This window comes from Pygoscelis adeliae, unplaced genomic scaffold, assembly GCF_000699105.1.
Source record: "Pygoscelis adeliae isolate BGI_AS28 unplaced genomic scaffold, ASM69910v1 Scaffold122, whole genome shotgun sequence".
NCBI lineage: Eukaryota > Metazoa > Chordata > Aves > Sphenisciformes > Spheniscidae > Pygoscelis > Pygoscelis adeliae.
The window spans coordinates 1,530,030-1,546,426 of NW_008824358.1; the positions used below are offsets into that span (position 1 = coordinate 1,530,030).

General features: G+C 46.2%; 1 protein-coding gene across 1 annotated transcript in view; it reads left to right on the forward strand.

Annotated features, from left to right (window-relative positions):
• Positions 1-16,397, forward strand: part of PAK7 (p21 protein (Cdc42/Rac)-activated kinase 7) — a 49,079-nt gene that overhangs the window by 20,405 nt on the left and 12,277 nt on the right. Inside the window, exon 3 of the mRNA XM_009319572.1 lies at positions 11,310-12,107. Coding sequence (XP_009317847.1) covers positions 11,310-12,107 — 798 coding nt within the window. The remainder of the gene's footprint in view (positions 1-11,309; positions 12,108-16,397) is intronic.

The window sequence follows — 16,397 nt, forward strand, 5'->3', positions numbered from 1 at the left end:
CTCGGCGTTTTAATCCCAAATACGCAGGGCTGTGATTGCAGTGACTGTCTCGACCCTGAGCGGTACTTTGCTGGGTTCGTGGGAGATGAGCCCCATCGATCTGCGAAACGCCTGCTGCACGGCGCTTGGGACAGAGGCACTCATCAGCGTCTTCTTCCGCTCGCTGCCTTCGCCTGATGATTTATGAAGTGGGAAGTTAATTCACAACCCTGCACTGTGGCTTGAGCACACGCTCTCCTTGGCAGAGCACAAGGAGCTTCTCGAGCTGGCCTCCATACGCTCTGAAGCAGAAATGTTGACTTTGTCTTCAAGCATCTGCTGTATATAAAGCCTCCTTCACTGTGGTAAATCACAGCAGAAAGTAATGCACTTTAAATTGTTTCTTCTAAATTATCAGACTGTCAAAGTCCTCATTTTAATTAAAAGCAGGGAGATGACCGTGACTGCAGCGGAGTGACCCAAGAGCCCCTGCCCTCCTAAGCAAGCGCTCCAGTGCCAGAGCTGTCAGGTGAAGGCAATTACTTCCCTAGCATAAAATTTTATCACACTGGAATTTACTTAAATATTTCAGAAAGCTCAATCAAGCCGCAGCCAGAAATCTTTCACTGAGAAAAAAGTGCCGGGATCATTAATTGGGTTAATGCTCCATCAACCTTGCATTTGTTAATGGACATCTTTAGGGCACGAGGGGAACCTCATCTGGGGAAATGTCACCTGAGCTACAGAGATGGTTTATGCTGCGGTGCGACTTCATGAATTACAGACTGTCCCTCTCTTCAGGCTTTTTTAATTGGCATTGTTGGTCGAGAGCAAACTGCATTCTCCATGGCGGCAGTCAGTACCCCTGTACCACGGTGGTCGTTAAAATAAACGTACGGGGTGGTGAGCGAGACTGAAATGATGGGGCACTGTCTTTTACACCACCCAATCTACCGCGGGTCTCCTCTCCCCATGAAAATCCCACACCAACACGTTTCTGGCCCCTAGAATGAAGCCTGCGATGGTGACATGCGCTTTCATTGTAGAAAGAGGGGGGTTTTTAATGCATGTCAGCCCTGGGAAGACTCACACGATGTTGTGCCCCACCAGTTCCCAGCACTAATCACGGATAGATGTAAAATACTGACTCCGTACCATATAAGCAGTGTCGGTGGGTGCCTTGGCGTTGGCACCGCGTGGGAGACGCAGGGCTCCCGTGAAGTGTGGCGGTAGGTTATCAAAGCTGAAGTATCTGGGGAGGTGGTGGGGAGTGTGTGTTAATTCTTGCGATTTCTGGTGCCTTTGTTGAGAAAAGTAGGTTTTTATTTTCCTCACACCTCCCCCACATAAAAACCCGGAAAAATAACAGTCTAGGCTGCAAATATTAGCTGTAAGGACAACTGACTGATACAACATTAAGGTTGATGACGATTGTCTTGTGGCTGCAGAGAGGGCTTCAGAAAACTCTACAGCCGTTTGGGCTAGCCCCAAGCCCCTGCAGGGTCCCCTTGTTCTCGCACCTCCTTGCAGTTTCTCTGCTGATGTGAGTGCTTGCACCAAGTTCAAAGCGATGGGCAGCAGAGTCAGCTCACACCTGGTTTAAGATGCATTTTTGCAATGCATTTTGCTTAGAAAGTGGTGATGCCAGAACTGAAAGAGGCATCGGGATTGCCACCACCCCCTCCTTCATCTCCTGTTCCCTGCACCTGCATCGTGGCTGAGGATGAAGAGCTGTAGTGCAGAAGGTGTCGTTCCCATGTCTCTCCCGTAGCGCATCAGGAATCCAGGCACAAACCAGTTCCCAAGCCCAGATTTCTGAGGTACCAGTTAGAGACACTGGAGCTTCATTGCTTTATGTTAATTGCCCTTAATTCTGTCATTTTTATTTGGGCGTAAACCTGTTCAAGTCACACACAACCCTGCCTGCGGCAAACTTTGGTCCTGGAGCTGTGACGTGTAACGAATTTCCAGTCTGCTGCTGCCTTGGTGTTACAAGACTAAAAAAAACAGAGTTGTTTTTCTTGGAGGGAAGGCTTTCTGTCATCTGGCCCAAACGTCCCCAACTTTCCTTTGTGATTTTTGGCTGCCTCTGAAGTCAGCCCAGTTGGAAAGCTCTGGGTTGCCGCTGCTGCAGGGTTCCCCCATAACTGCCACGGGATGCTGCGTGGTGCAGAAACCACACCAGCGGTCGCTGGACCACAGCTGTACCTCAGCGAATCTTACTGAATTTGCTTTACAACTTCCTTGGGGGAAGAAAAGAAAATTCCACTAGCACAAGAGGCACTGGCAGATGATGTGGCTTTGAAAGGGGGAGAATAAGACACCTGGTCCTGCTGGTGTTCATCAGCAGGGCTGGCCACGTGCTTTCCGAGTCAGCGATCTTTTTCTTTTCCTGCCAGAAGATGTTAATTTGACAAAATAGGAAAGTTTGACATTGATGGACGGATTTGATGCAAAATGTGGCTGAAAAACTACAGTCTTTGGTGTGGTTTGATACAGCTTTTTGGCTTAGCAGGTCCACTCTGTGTGCTGTCGTGCTGAAACGATTGCCATCAGCCTTAGGAAAATGCAACTCTCTTAAGAGGGCAGTTAAAATTCCCGCAGTTAATGTTTTTGAGGAATTTAATCTTGTGGGACATTTTGATTTTTCATTCCCTCTTGGGATAAAAGAAAATTTTGAAGTGTCCTAAGTCCTATGAAATAGAAGTTCTGTGGTTTTGAGATTTCTCCATTCCTCTCCCTGTGAAGTGCTTGTATAACTCATCAGTAATAAGTACACTAACTTTCTCACTCAAACTAAAACTTTAAAGTCACGTTTCACTCTCATTTGTTGTGTGTCTGAGAGTTCTGTGTATACATATTACATATAAAATTGCACGTACCTGATGTGTTTTAAGTAGACCAAGAATAATTATTTTTGACATTTAATATTCTGTAACAGTATTTCAAATGACATATAATAGCCATGTTTGTGTAGTTAAAAAAAAGAAGGAAAAGTTACTAGAATGTAGATATTTCAGTGGAATTTTAAACTAAATGTTTTGTTAAAGTTACTATATTTTAAAATGTCAAAAGAATTACTGGTGAATGTGATTATAATGAAATGTTGCTCTTGTTGTTATGGCAACTAACTTTTAAAACTGCTGTGAAGGGTGACAAATTACACAGTGCCATTTTGGTTAGCCTTTTTTTATAGTTTTCCATCATTTTACTTTTGAAGAATTTTAAACGGCTGGCAGTAGTGCTGTTGTTAAGCATATTACGCTTCTCTCAAACCTTTAGCTGTACCTTTATTTCGATCCATTGAGTAATATATATTTTTCAGGCTGAGTAAATTTCATTTCTACGTCATCTATGTAGATCACCATCATCGTCATCTGCATCTTTCAATAATTAACAGGTGGCCATGCCAACATCTTCCCAGCTTCTCTCCTATCCTGTGCTGTTGCCAGTGTCAGGTTAATTGATGTGATAGTATTGGATGTACGCACCTGGAGGCTGCATATTACCACGCTCAGCTCTCTGCTGTGCAGGGACTTTGCTGTGCAGCAGCAAAAAAAAAAAAATTGGCCATGCCGATGCGCGCTCACAAATGTGACTGCGGTGTAGACGGGCGTATTTCAGGGGTCTCCGCGTAGCCGGTTTGCAGCAGCAGGAACCTGACGACGACGGCTCATCTGACCTGTTCAGTCCAGCCCCTGTGGACAAGCCCCACCAAAACGCGCTGCAGAGCTCAGCCCAGGGCAGCCGCGGCGTTTTGTCAGGTAGCACTTGCAGAAGCAGCGGGAGATATTTTTGTACAGGTGGATGCACGGGACGGAGTCTCTGGGACCCATCCCTCCTCCAAAGGAGAAATTGTGAGAATGATGTATTTTTTTACTCCACTGAATTTAGTAGAGAGACAAGGGCATAGTCATGGAGTACCACAACCGTTGGATAGCCCAGCATTGTGCTCCCCCAAGCTCAGCATCTCTAGTCCGATATTAAGGAAATGGCGGTGGGGGACTTCATATGGAAGAGGTACATCAGCCTCTCTGAGGGAGGTATTTCTGAACTGATGTTACCCGCACTGACCTTCTCCCCTTGGAAAGCGCAGTGTTACCTGCGGCAAGGTGTCGGTACGGGTATCAGTTGCCTCTTCTGTCGTAACACAAAAAAGAAACTGAACGCCCTGCTGCTATTAGCTTCCGTTGGGAGGTGAAAAACTTGTCGAATGATAGTGGTTGGACAGCGTAAAACCTGCTTTTTCATATTCAGTGATGTTGAGTCAGCTCTGGTGATGAGCACATCCCAGACAGGGCACATCCTGCAGCACCCTTGGGCTCCTCTCTGGGGGCTTCTGCCCTCCCAGCTAGCAAAACCATGGAGGTGGACTTGGCTGAGTTTTACTTTGGGGGTTTTCTTTTATATTTTACTTCTCCTGTGCTTGGGAAAGGTCCTGTCTAAGAGCTGTCCCAAACAGGAATTTCTGGATTTTCTAGAAAGGGATTAGAGAAATTCATGAGACAGGATCGTGCTCACATGCTTAGACACTTCACGGCCAGGGGCAGGTGACACGGTCTCGTGCTCCTGGTTTTGCCGAGTGACTCTATGGTGTAAAGTGCATTGTTGGTCCAGGGAGCGGAGACCTGTACCTCCTCGCCCAGCTGAGGCGTCCAACACCAGTGAAAGTTGCAGAACTCCTTCCCTTAGGAGGGAACTGTGGGATACCAGAAACAATTAATATTTTTTATTATTATTTTTATGGGGAGAATGAGAATATATAGCATTGGGAAGGAATTAATAACAGAAATTATATAAACTCTGAGGCTTCCAGGTGTAAACCAACCTCTAAATGACAGGCTTCAGGAAGAAATGTTCTGACATACTGTCCTGTCTGTTGTATATTCCTTGTGATGAACTGAGTAATAGCCATTTTGTAGACAAGCTGTAGATCAAAACTGGAGCAGATCCCGTAGGACACTACTGGAGGGTGCAGAGTAATAAACGACATCTCTTCCCGTCCAGCACCGTTTCTCGCCACGTATCTGATTAATTTCTGTTGCAAAAGGAATGTTTCCAGGGTAATGCTGTATGGCACAAGCGCCCTAAATTTCGCGCTTAGGTTAACGTTTTGTATTACCATGAGGAAAATGAGGTGTTTGGTTGGTGCGGGGCGCTGGTGCTGGCCCGTTCGTCTGTCTGGCTGTATCTGCACATTGCCTGCCGAGGTCAGGAGACAGCTGCCCAAATGCAGCACTTATTTCTAACTTGCACAATTTGTATCATCTCCAGTTCTGTCTCAGGATGAAGTTTGGTGGTCCCACAGCTGGAAGCTGGGTTTTGGCATGATGCGGGTCTCAGAGTTCAAAGCAGCAAATATATCCAGCTACCTCCCTCGCGGTACAACCGTACAGACATAGCATAGACGTGGTTATGAAGAGGACCCTGCACCGGTGGTGGGAGCAGATGGCACCTGAAGGGAGAAGGCCCTGGGGTGGCTGCTGGTGAGGAGCAGCGTGGAGAGGTCACCCAACGCTAAGGCCACCACGCCAAGACCTAGGGGACAAGTCGCCAACTTCCTAACCCTGGGACTTTTGGGAAGTGCAATGTACAAATGAGTTCCCCAAGACACTTGCACCTACCTTAGGTGCGAAGAAATGCAGAGGAGAGGGATGTGACTTCAGCACAGACCCAACCCTTAATTCTGTCTCCAACCTCCTTTTGTCTAAAAAATAGGCAGGGCTCGTGTGCTTTCTTTTAAACACGGTCTTTTATCTAATGTCTAAGGCTGATGCACAAGCTCGTCTCCTGCAGATGGCAATGCAGCATTGGTTTGGCACTTCTGCCGTGAGCATGGGAAGCACAACCTGCCATGATGCCATTGTCAAGTGGGGGGAAGAGGGGATGGAGGTACAGAAATGTTTTTCGGTCCTTTCTCATGAAGCTTCCCCATTCAGGTGTAATTAAGCATTCACTGGAGCGCAGTAGGATTACAAGGATAGCTCCAACACTGTCATTTGGAAAGGCAACTCAGAGGTTAGAACTCATCCTCAAGTGATTATTCAATGGAGAAAAACCTTAAGTGAAACAGTGGGCTTGCCTACTTGAAAACAGCTGTCTTGGATCCCAGCTGAGCTCCCCAGTTGCTAGGCTTTCACCTGCCATCGATTTTTCTCCTTGGCAGCATATTTACTCATTCGCGTAAACTCAGCCATTGGAGACCATGGGCGGGTCTTTATCTCTCATCTCCCATCTTCCCCTTTGAACCTGGTCCTTGTGTCAGCTCTCAAGATGGCAGCTCAGACTTAAAATTTAGCCTCACAAGGGAAAGGAGCCCACCTCATGTTGGCCCCAGGTTGCTGGAAAAAGCAGGTTTTTGCTGCACGTTTGCGGCCGTCTCCAGGAGTTTTGAGGATCTCCAGTTATTTTGAGCTCCTCTAAGGACTCTGCTTAGTCTGAGATCTCACAGCCTCTTCTCCTGGTGAGACTAGATCAACTGCAGACCCCTGACACCTCTTACACCCTTGGCTGCAGCTATAAAACTCTGTTACTTCCAGGGAAAGCTGGAGTTTTCCTTCTGACGTGATGACAAGGATCAGCTTTTCTCCCCAGTGTAGTGCTGTTCACATACACTTATGCCAAGGAGTAAGATGTGGTGTCATGAACACAGCTTCAAATACTTTGAATGTCTTGCAACACACGAAAATAAATTACCGACACGTCCATCACTTACACTTAGATTACTTCGACCAGCTGTGCTTTATGCACCTTTTCTTAAATTATGCATAGGCTGTGCTTTTAGTTTATGTATAATGCAAATGAGGGGATATGCTAGCTAGAAGCAAAATCAGAGTTTAGATTGGCTGTTTATAAGGGTGGCATTTCCTTAAGAGACCTTTGGTTTTTTTACCCTACACATTAGAGAGATTTTAAATCCTCATCGATTGCGAAAACACAGGTCTGGGAGGACAAAGGATGATATATTCTTCACGAGTGTGTAAAGTATAGTAGTTCTAGAGACAATAAACGCAAGGTCATATTAGGGCAAAACAGTTAATTGCCCACTTCATTATTGTCAAGGTTAATACAGCATTTGAGCACAGAAGCTGTTTTTCATCTCCTTTTGGAAACAAAGCAAGACAGCATTTCTTACAGACAGATCCATTATAGCTTATCACCGGAGGACAGACCGCTATAGAAACACCATGAAGGATGTCTACTGTCAACGGGCTCCAGAGCAAACGCCAAACCTGTCCAGAAAGCAATGGAAATGAAATGAGAGCTACAGCTTCAGAGTACCACGCTTTAATTCACTGAGATTGCGCCCCATTGATTTTAATGTATGACGGTGACGGTAGCATAAAATTCACCGGCACTCCTTCACCTATTGTAACATTGATCCCTCCTAAATTGCACAATGCGCTGAAAAATGTCCTTTAATAAACATGGGGTATTGACTATAGCAAATCCCGTCTCTCCGTGGTGAACCCAGTGAAAGCTGCAGCTACGGTAGGGCTCAGTCTCTGTTTTGCATGCATGCCGGGGTGTTGTACAGGCTTCTATTACATGATCTCAGTAGACAGAAACAAAGGCCTCAGAAATCGTAGCCCATCAACCTTTGCGAATAATGCTTTGCTTTTAACTATCTATCTACTTTACCTGCAGCAACTTTGAAAATCCCTTAAGTTAAAAAATCTGGAGACCAGTAAGTGGTTAAAAAAAACAAGGAAAAAAAATCTATATAGATAGATATTGAATATATATAAAAATAAAATTCCCTTCTTATGTGCAAACACGAGTTGTTTTTTTCAGTTTATAAAGCCTTTAAAATTGCAAAAACTAGTCTAGTGCCTATTAAACTAATTACCAGGATAACTGTGTTTATGTCACTTTCGAGTAGCCTTTTCCTGTTATGTTTTCTTTCAAGGTTTTTGTTTTGCTTTTTAAGTTAGAGCTAGAATTTCCCATCTTTTGTGATTCCTGCCGTGGTATTTCAGTCCCAGGAGGCTTTTCCTTCTGCTCGTCGATGCAGCGCACAGCCTGGTGATGCAGTAACCGGAGTCTACGTTCCCAAATCGAGACCCCCACATCAGCAATTCGGTCTTTCCACTGAAGTCATAACCTTTGAACCTGGGTACTTCTGGCCCTGGTGCTAACATTAGGCTTTCAGGTTTGGGAATTTGGGCCATGGTTGTGGCAGTTCTCAGTCTCTGGCTTCTTTCCGCAAATACTGCGCTTCCCAGGAAAGCTGCGGGTGCTGGCGAGCGCCCGGCACACGCTTTCTCTGTAGTAAATGACCTCAGGACAGGTTAACATGGCACAACATATGTTTCATTCTTTATTAACATCTTCTTTGATTTTATTTTTTAATTTTTGATGCTCTGTGGGCATCCTTACAGAGCAATTGTTCTTATTACTCTTACAGAATGATATCCGCTTTGGGGTATTAATTTGGTTTTTAAGCCTAGTAAATTGTTCTGCCCACCAGGGAGGCATCCACTCTATTTCAGATTTGTGTATAAACATCTTAAGTTCATTCAGATAGCAAGATACTTGACAGTACAGCGTATTTCACAGGGTCTCAGTGAGACACTTCCTAAATTATCTGCTCTATGGACACTACTGTTCTTTTGATAGGAGTAACGCTAGATGTTTCCTTGGAAAAAATCAAGCTGGTGTAGGCTGCCTGATTTAGCCAGAGGGGCATCTCACCAAGATGTATGTCCTTTCACATAAGGGAAGTGCTAAATTTAAAAACAAGCCAAAGCAAATAGAAATATTGATGTTGTTCTTAATAATAAATAATTATAATAATTGATAATATTAATAATTGCTATTAATAGTAATAAAGCACTGACTATTCTGTAGAAAATGTGCCTCTGAGGTAGTTAAGTTTTATCCTCCCTTTGCGCTGGCCCTTTTAATTTACTCGTGGAGAGGAGCCTGAAGCAAATAGGAATTACAGCCGTCACCCTTGCAAGTCAGTGTTTGCCAGTGATCGTCCTCAAAGTGCTGGGAGGAAACAAAAGGGGTTTAGTTCTTAATCCCCTTAACTTCATCAGTCGGGGTGAGACAGCACTGAGGTCCCAGAGCTAACCAAGACTGCTTCACCAGACTGGGCCTTCGGTGGCAAATGCTTTTTTTGGAAAATCGGAGTTTCCTACAAGACCATTTTACTATTGGTACTTTTTTTAAATCCTCATAATAAAAAAGGTGGCTCCCAAGCATGCACCTGTCTGCAGAAAATCCCTAAACTGCAGGGGTTTGTCACCAAGGAATTCCCTAACACAGAAATCCTCAACTGCATTCTTCTAAATCTTCCTTCTGAAGGTATCTAAAAATCCTGCTTCCAGAGAGCATCTGCTTGGAGGAGCAGAGGGAAAACTCCTCTTTCCGATAACCGAAGAGGCCGCTCTGCTCCCAGGGGCTCCCTCCGGCTCCGAGGTCCTTTTGTGCAGGCACAACGCAGGTTGCTCCACGGAACCTCTCCTTTGTGAAGGCCAGTCCCACGGAGAGTATTAAATTGGCATTTTACTCCTTGGCATGCGTTTGCACAGGGGAAGCGGGGTGGCAGTTGGGTATTTCAATCTTGTTTTCAATTATAAGCATTTCATTGTCGAACGTTGCTGGTTTATTATGTGATAATTAAATATGAATGATCGCGCAGTCATCCTGCCAAAGAGGCTGTAGCCGAATGAAACCGATTCCTCTCGTCTTGCTGAATGGCTTTGGAGGCGAAAGGAGTGATCTATTTGCTGTCCCTTATTTTTGCTGTCCTATTGTTTCGGTACCACTAGCTTCAAAATAGCAAACTAGGCAAGTAATTACAGACATAAATCAGAGCAGGGATCAGCGTGAGGTCAGGACTGCTTTGCTTGTAGCCCGGCTTTTCTCAGCTGCCTTTTCCTGAATAACAGAGAAGTACGTTGCTGTTCATTTTGTGAAAAAGTGATTTTATTAGTGATGAAATGCATATTTTGACAAAGTTTGAGCCCCTGCGTGCTTTCGAGCAGGGGTCGAGCAGCCTCACCGTGCCTAGAGCGGAGCCTCCTCTGTCGGTGTTGCAATGAATGAAGGGCCAGTTGCCAGGCTGGACACCATGGTCGGCATCCAATATGCCGTGGTCGGTGTCTGATACGCCACAGTCGGCGTGCAACATAGGCAGGCTGCAGCTCACAGAGGGATGTCTCCCTGGGGTGACCACAGTGACGGGTTAAAAACCGGGCAAGTTAAATAAGATACAGCCGTAGATATTTAGCCAAAGCGAATCAGCAAAGCAAATGTGTTTTCAGTAGAGCCGCACTGATTTATGGCCCTGGCCCTTAATCTGTACATCTTATCCTTTTGGGGTGTTTATAAATGTGAAGCGGCGCTCAATGGGAGTCAACTGCTGAAAAATGGATGCAACCACGTGTTACAGTCTTCAGATGGTACTAGCTAAAAATAGTCAATCTTTCTTGAAGGAGAGCTGTAACCAAGCACTACTCGCCTCCCATCCTACCAGGGGCACCACTGTTTTGGGCAGAAAGGAGTAGGATTGTAGGCAGTCAATCGGAGCAAGTTCATGTCTGTGGTGCTCCTACACACTCGTCATCCATGGTTGGGGGATCTACAGAGGACTTTGCAATATTAGGACATAAACAGGGCCACCACATGGCATCCATGATGTGGATGTCCCAAAGCCATGGTGGTACACAGCTGTTTGCTGGATGCTGTGTATTGTAAGAAGGAGATGTGGTTAAGTATTTTTCCCTCTCCCCCAAGTGTCTCTCATCCTAAGTTAACTAAGAGGCAATCCCCAGTGGTAATTCTGCTACCCAGCAACATACCGTTTTGTAAAAAAAAAAATCCCAGTGCCTACTAAACTATATGCTACTTTCCATTCCAACAGTTGGTTAAAATAACATGTAGAAGTGACCACTGAATGGTTTTCATTTAGCTTATCCATCAGATTCAGCCCACCAGTTTGGCTTGATGTAGACAACTGAATAATAACAAATAAAAAATAAGTAGTGGTTTTAAATGTCTCTGCTGTTGGCTGCTGAACACCCGCCTCTTAAACTGGGCTTTTTAAGAGTGTCTTGGGGTTGCATGCCACATCTCAGCTTATGATGTACACCGAATTTAACCCCTCTTTGTTTATTCATTTCTGCATGTCCTGTTGTAAGTATTTATTGAGAATTTTTTTTTTCCAGCAGTGGCTTATTCTGAGGTGCGTGACTGAAGAACATAATACATCGCCACGGGTATTTCTGGGTGGATCACAGACTTTTTTTATTTTCGGTGGTTTTCTTGGTCAGCTATTAAACGAAAATCAGTATTTAATCAAAGCAATTTTTTATTCCCAGACTATTGTTAGAGGAAATAAGCCTCGAAAGGATACTTCAATCAACGGCCTGCTGGAAGAGTTTGACAATATCTCGGTGACACGATCCAATTCCCTGCGGAAGGAAAGTCCTCCCACGCACCACCAAGGAAATGCAAACCATGTGCCGAGGCACCAGGAGGAAAACGGTTATATCACGTATTCCCAGTACTCCAGTGAGTCAGACACTACAACAGACTATGTCGTGGAAAAATATCGAGACAAGACTCTTTACGGGGAAGAGTTAGACAGGTACTACAAAGGGAGCTATGCCGCCAAGCAGAACGGGCACATGATGAAGGTGACTTCCCAGGACATCTATTATTCGGAAGTGACGCCCCTGCAGTCAGACCTCTCCAGGTTCCTCCCAGATTACCATGCACACCTGGAGACAAAGCCCAAACCGCTGGAATACGGCGGCCTAAAGCTAGAGTATCAGCGGATCCCCAGCGGGTCCTCCCTGGACTATCGAGATCCCTTTCCTTACGCCTCGTCCCGAGCGTCGGTGCAGAGCGAGTGCCCCAAGGAGAGGCTGGAGTACAGCGACAGCGACTGGGGCCATGGCCTGGGCAAGGACGACTATGACAAAAGGCCGAAGTCATCCTACGTGGACCCAGCGAGCCCTCAGCCAGCGATGAGGCAGAGGTCCAGGTCAGGCTCCGGTCTGCAGGAGCCGGCCATGCCCTACGGAGCAAGCGCTTTTAAAGCGCACCAGCAAGGACACTCCTACAGCTCCTACACCTACCCCCGCTTGTCCGAAACCGCAGCAGGCATCCCCAAGGTAACGTGATATCCCTGGTGACAGTGCTGCGAGGGCAGGGATCAACCTCTCCAAAATGGGAGCGCAAAAAATTAAGCGTGTGCAAAAAATTAAGGGCAAGGAGCCATGCTTGGGCACGCGATGCCGAACGTGGCCGGTAACGTCCCCGGGAGCTGCGTGACTGCCGCTTGGCGGGTATGAAAACCCACCCGCTTTACTCGGGTATCTGAAAATGGATGTCAGGGACCAGTGGGTTTAAGATATTTACTCAAAGGCAGGTTTGGAGATGCCCAGCTTCCGGGGGTTTTACTTGGGATTCCCAATAACCCCAAGTTCTTTGGCAGTTTTGTAGCACTAGGAGTTCGTACGCCTGTGCAGATCTCGGCCGGGGGTGAGAAGCTGGTCTGGTTTCTATGTCAGATACTTTTGTATTTGAATTGTTACTGTGCAAGGCTGAAACCTCTGTGTTTTAATATTTATATTGTATTTATGCTATATTTATATTACAAGGTTTATTAACCCTTTGCCGCTAATGAGAGTAGGGGTTCAGCCCTCTCTGCTTTGTTTTTAAGCAGTGAAATTAAATCAAAGCAGCTTATCTCACCCAAGACATTTTAGATGTAGTTAAAAAAAAAAATGGGTTAAGGGGCAAAAAAGCTTTTCAACCATGATATATCTACAAGCAGCTCCTCTGCACAAATTTGTGGCCTGCTCTGCCTTTTCTAAGTCACATGAGGAATATTACCCGTACAAGCTGTCCTACCCTACTTGCAATAGTTTGCTGTAACTATTTGTTCAGTTAGGAGAATAGTGCTTTTCTTACACGTCTAATCACATAGCTACGATGATGACCTGCTTCAGCATCTAACATTCCGCAAGAGATGTTTTTCTTCAGTGTAGATTGCATTGAACGTTACCGAGTTCCCCTAGCAATGGGCGCCGAGATGGTAGCTCATTTTTCCAGGGCTGAAACAGTCTTGGGTTGCCGTGACTTACCAAATGTGCTGAGGTAGGTAGCTTGTCAGGTGGTGAGATCCACTCAGCTGTTTAATGATGATATGAACGGTGCATTTTCGTACTGGCTCTGTGCACTGAGAACGTGGTCCTGTCCAGCTGCAGACCCAGAAGAAGTCCCAGGTCTCGGCAAATCCACGATAGCCCTATGCCGGAGGCATGCCTGTGTCTTGCTTGCTCAGGTTTTGGCTGCTTTGCCGATCCTGGGGTGCAGGGTTACAACCAGTGCCCCGTGGTAAAGGGAGAGCGATGCGTTTTTATTCCACATTGCATTAAAGCACAGAGCTGGGCTTCGGAGGTTGAGGATAAATCGTGGGGGGAGTAGAAAAGTTACCAGGTCTCTTTGCATGCCTTTCCTGAGCTTGGGGTGTGGTGGGAGGGATGCGTGCGGGTAGTTAAACTGCGTGCAAGCGTGTGGCGTTAAATATGGCTTCTGGAAGTTTTGAGGAAAGCCTGGGATGGGCTATCTCCATTTCCTTCATTTAAAGCAATCATTTTGTCAGGGTTTAGAAAGGGGAGGGACGAATCCAGTAATTCATAGACTCTCTTGCGCCTGCTCCTGCCAGTTTTACAGCATTCAATAGGGCAGAAGACAGAGGTGTATTTTACAGGACTCAAAGAACTCCAGGCACTTTGAAAAATATCCCATTAAAATGCAGTAGCAACTTTTATTAAAGAAAAAAGATGCCTCTGTGCAAGATTCATTGTGAGCTGTTCTTCTCAGAGCATCAAAAACACTCCTACAGCCTGGTGTATTGAAACTTGATGATTCACTGTTAAATGCAGCAGTTTCAATTCCCAAACCCGTCCACAGCTCCTGGAAGTGAATAGCAGTTTCTTGTCTCGGATGATTGCTGAAGAGCCTTCTTTTCGAGGAGGCATTAGTAAGATAATGGTTCATCAAATGGGCTTACTAAATGGGAATCAGGTCTCAAATCAGATATTTTACAAATGAGATTGGATTTAAAGTATAATTAAAAGGGAGAAAAAAAGTAAGCAGTGAAAAAGGTCTGCAGGCACAAATGTATGGCTTCAAAATGCATTTAACAAAGATGTTCATTTTGGTTTGGAAATGTGAAGAGCAGACTTACATCAGTATTAGTTGCGGGTGATAGATGTCAGATAAATCAAATGTCCACCCTGTTTCATCATCAGTGGTTTCAGAGGTATTACGTCAGAAGACTTCACTGCGCTGGGCTTGGCCACCGCCGTGCACCATGGAGGTGTAGGGAGTTGGAGGCTCAGATTTGGTTCCCTCCAATCCACCCCCTTGTTACCCACCTGCTCTCCTATTCCTGCAGACTAACTCCAGTAACACTTGCGCAGGGTCGCAGCATCTGCTGTGTTACCCTCACGGCACAGAGGTTACGTCCCACTTTGTTCAATGGAGTCTCCTCAATATTGTCACGCGGTATCAAACTCATCCCGCTAGGTCTCCGTATTTTGCAACACGCTGTACTGCATGTTTTCTTCTTACCCGCCTTTTCGTCGCAGGCAGCCCTCTCAACTTCTTGCACCGGATCCTATTATTTCAAAGCTCCTTTTCCCCGTCATTTTTCGGTAGCAGCTCTCCGTGACCCTCTCCTGTCCCTCCTCCAAGGGGCCCTGATTTCTACTCTCCCCTTCCCTGCCTCGTACTGCTGTAACGTAGCAGAGGTCTCTGTCTAACCTGGCCGCTGCTCAGCATCACCGTTTTCCTGCTGTGCATTTTGCAGGCACTCTGCGCCAGGAGGACGTTTCCAGCCCGGTGAAGGCAGAGTCAAGCCTTTACTATCAGAAACCCTCTTTTTTCCCCTCTTTTCTCATTCATGTGCCGGTAGCTTTCCATGAATGCTGCCTGTCACCGCCACACAGAGTCTCTTGGAGCTTTCCACCAGCAAAGCACCCGAGTAACCTTTTCCCGTGCAATCTCCATTGCTGTCATCCCTTCCACACCTTTTACTTCGGCAAACTGAAAACCTCATCAGACCGAAATCCGTTTTACCTTTACTGAAAGGCGAGCCCGTCTCGCCAGGGGCTTGCCGCTCCCCTTGGAGGGTGTGGGCTCCGGCTGCGGGGCTGCTGCTGCCATCTCTGCCGCAGCCCGACCGCAGAGCGTACCGGGGACACCCGCTTGGCTGAAAGGCTGCCCAAGCAGCCTGCCTTGCAGGGAAGGTACGCGCCCCTTAGGAACGAGCAGGTGTTCCCACCGCATGCGATACAAAACCGGCATCGCAGTCATCGGAGTGGAAACTGAAATGAGTTTAAACACGGTGTTATGTATGTCCACCTTTTAACGATGAAAAGACCCGACTGACGACGTGGCCGCGGGCGGATGCGGGTAATGCTGCGAGCCGGTGAAGTGACCCAGCCGCCAGCAGCAGGGTATCGCCTTGCACCGCGGCGCTGTGATGGATGTCGCGTCAGAGCTTCGGCTGCTCCTTTGACCTGATCTTGAATGAGCGCAGGACTGGTTTCTTCTTTCTTTTGCAGTATTTAAAGGATTTCCTTTCAGTAGGTGACTGCGTTCAGTAGCAGAAATAGAATTATTACTGGAATAAAGCGCGTTCGATTTTGCCGTGATGTGAAGCACTGCATCAGGACACAGCCTCGGAGGAGAGGTTCAGCTGATTTACTCATTATAGTTCCTGATTTTTTGTAAGATTTCATGGGGTTCAGGACGTGAATGCGTTTACATTGTACTGCAATTCCAACCTCAAAAAGCTTTCAAAAATTCCCAGCAAGCACACCAAACCCCTGAATTTTCATTTTAAAATTTCACTGCGGAATTTACTTTTGCCAATGCGTTAAGCTTAGGACGTGCTCAGAAATATCAGGCATGGGCGAAGCCTCAAATAATTTATTAGTGTGGTTTTATCCCGCTTGAATTCCTAGACAAGGCTTTCCCCATCTCAGTAGTTAAAAGAAAACGGTGTACTTACAGCCAAAGCAATAATTCATGTGTCCCTATGTACACAGATATATAGGACAGGGCTAGATTGAGTTCCCCTCCCTCCACCAAACCATCTGAGCACTTTTCCGTGTTAATTAGTTTGGCAGATGTAATGTCCTTCACGAAATTCATGGTGTCTCTGACCCCCTTCTATTTTATGGCTGCCCCTGCCTGACGGAGTGAGTGAAATTATGGCTGTAATCATGTGGATGTTTCGCTTAAACAAAACCGGCATCCTAGGAGGTGGCTGTACAACACCGTTACGTGCTCGCTGGACGCTCCATATGGCTGGTAGCTGTCAGCGTGCAAGTCTCAGACGGAAGCAGACTCCAGCTTCACGTTTCCAAGGGAAATCTCTGAGCAGG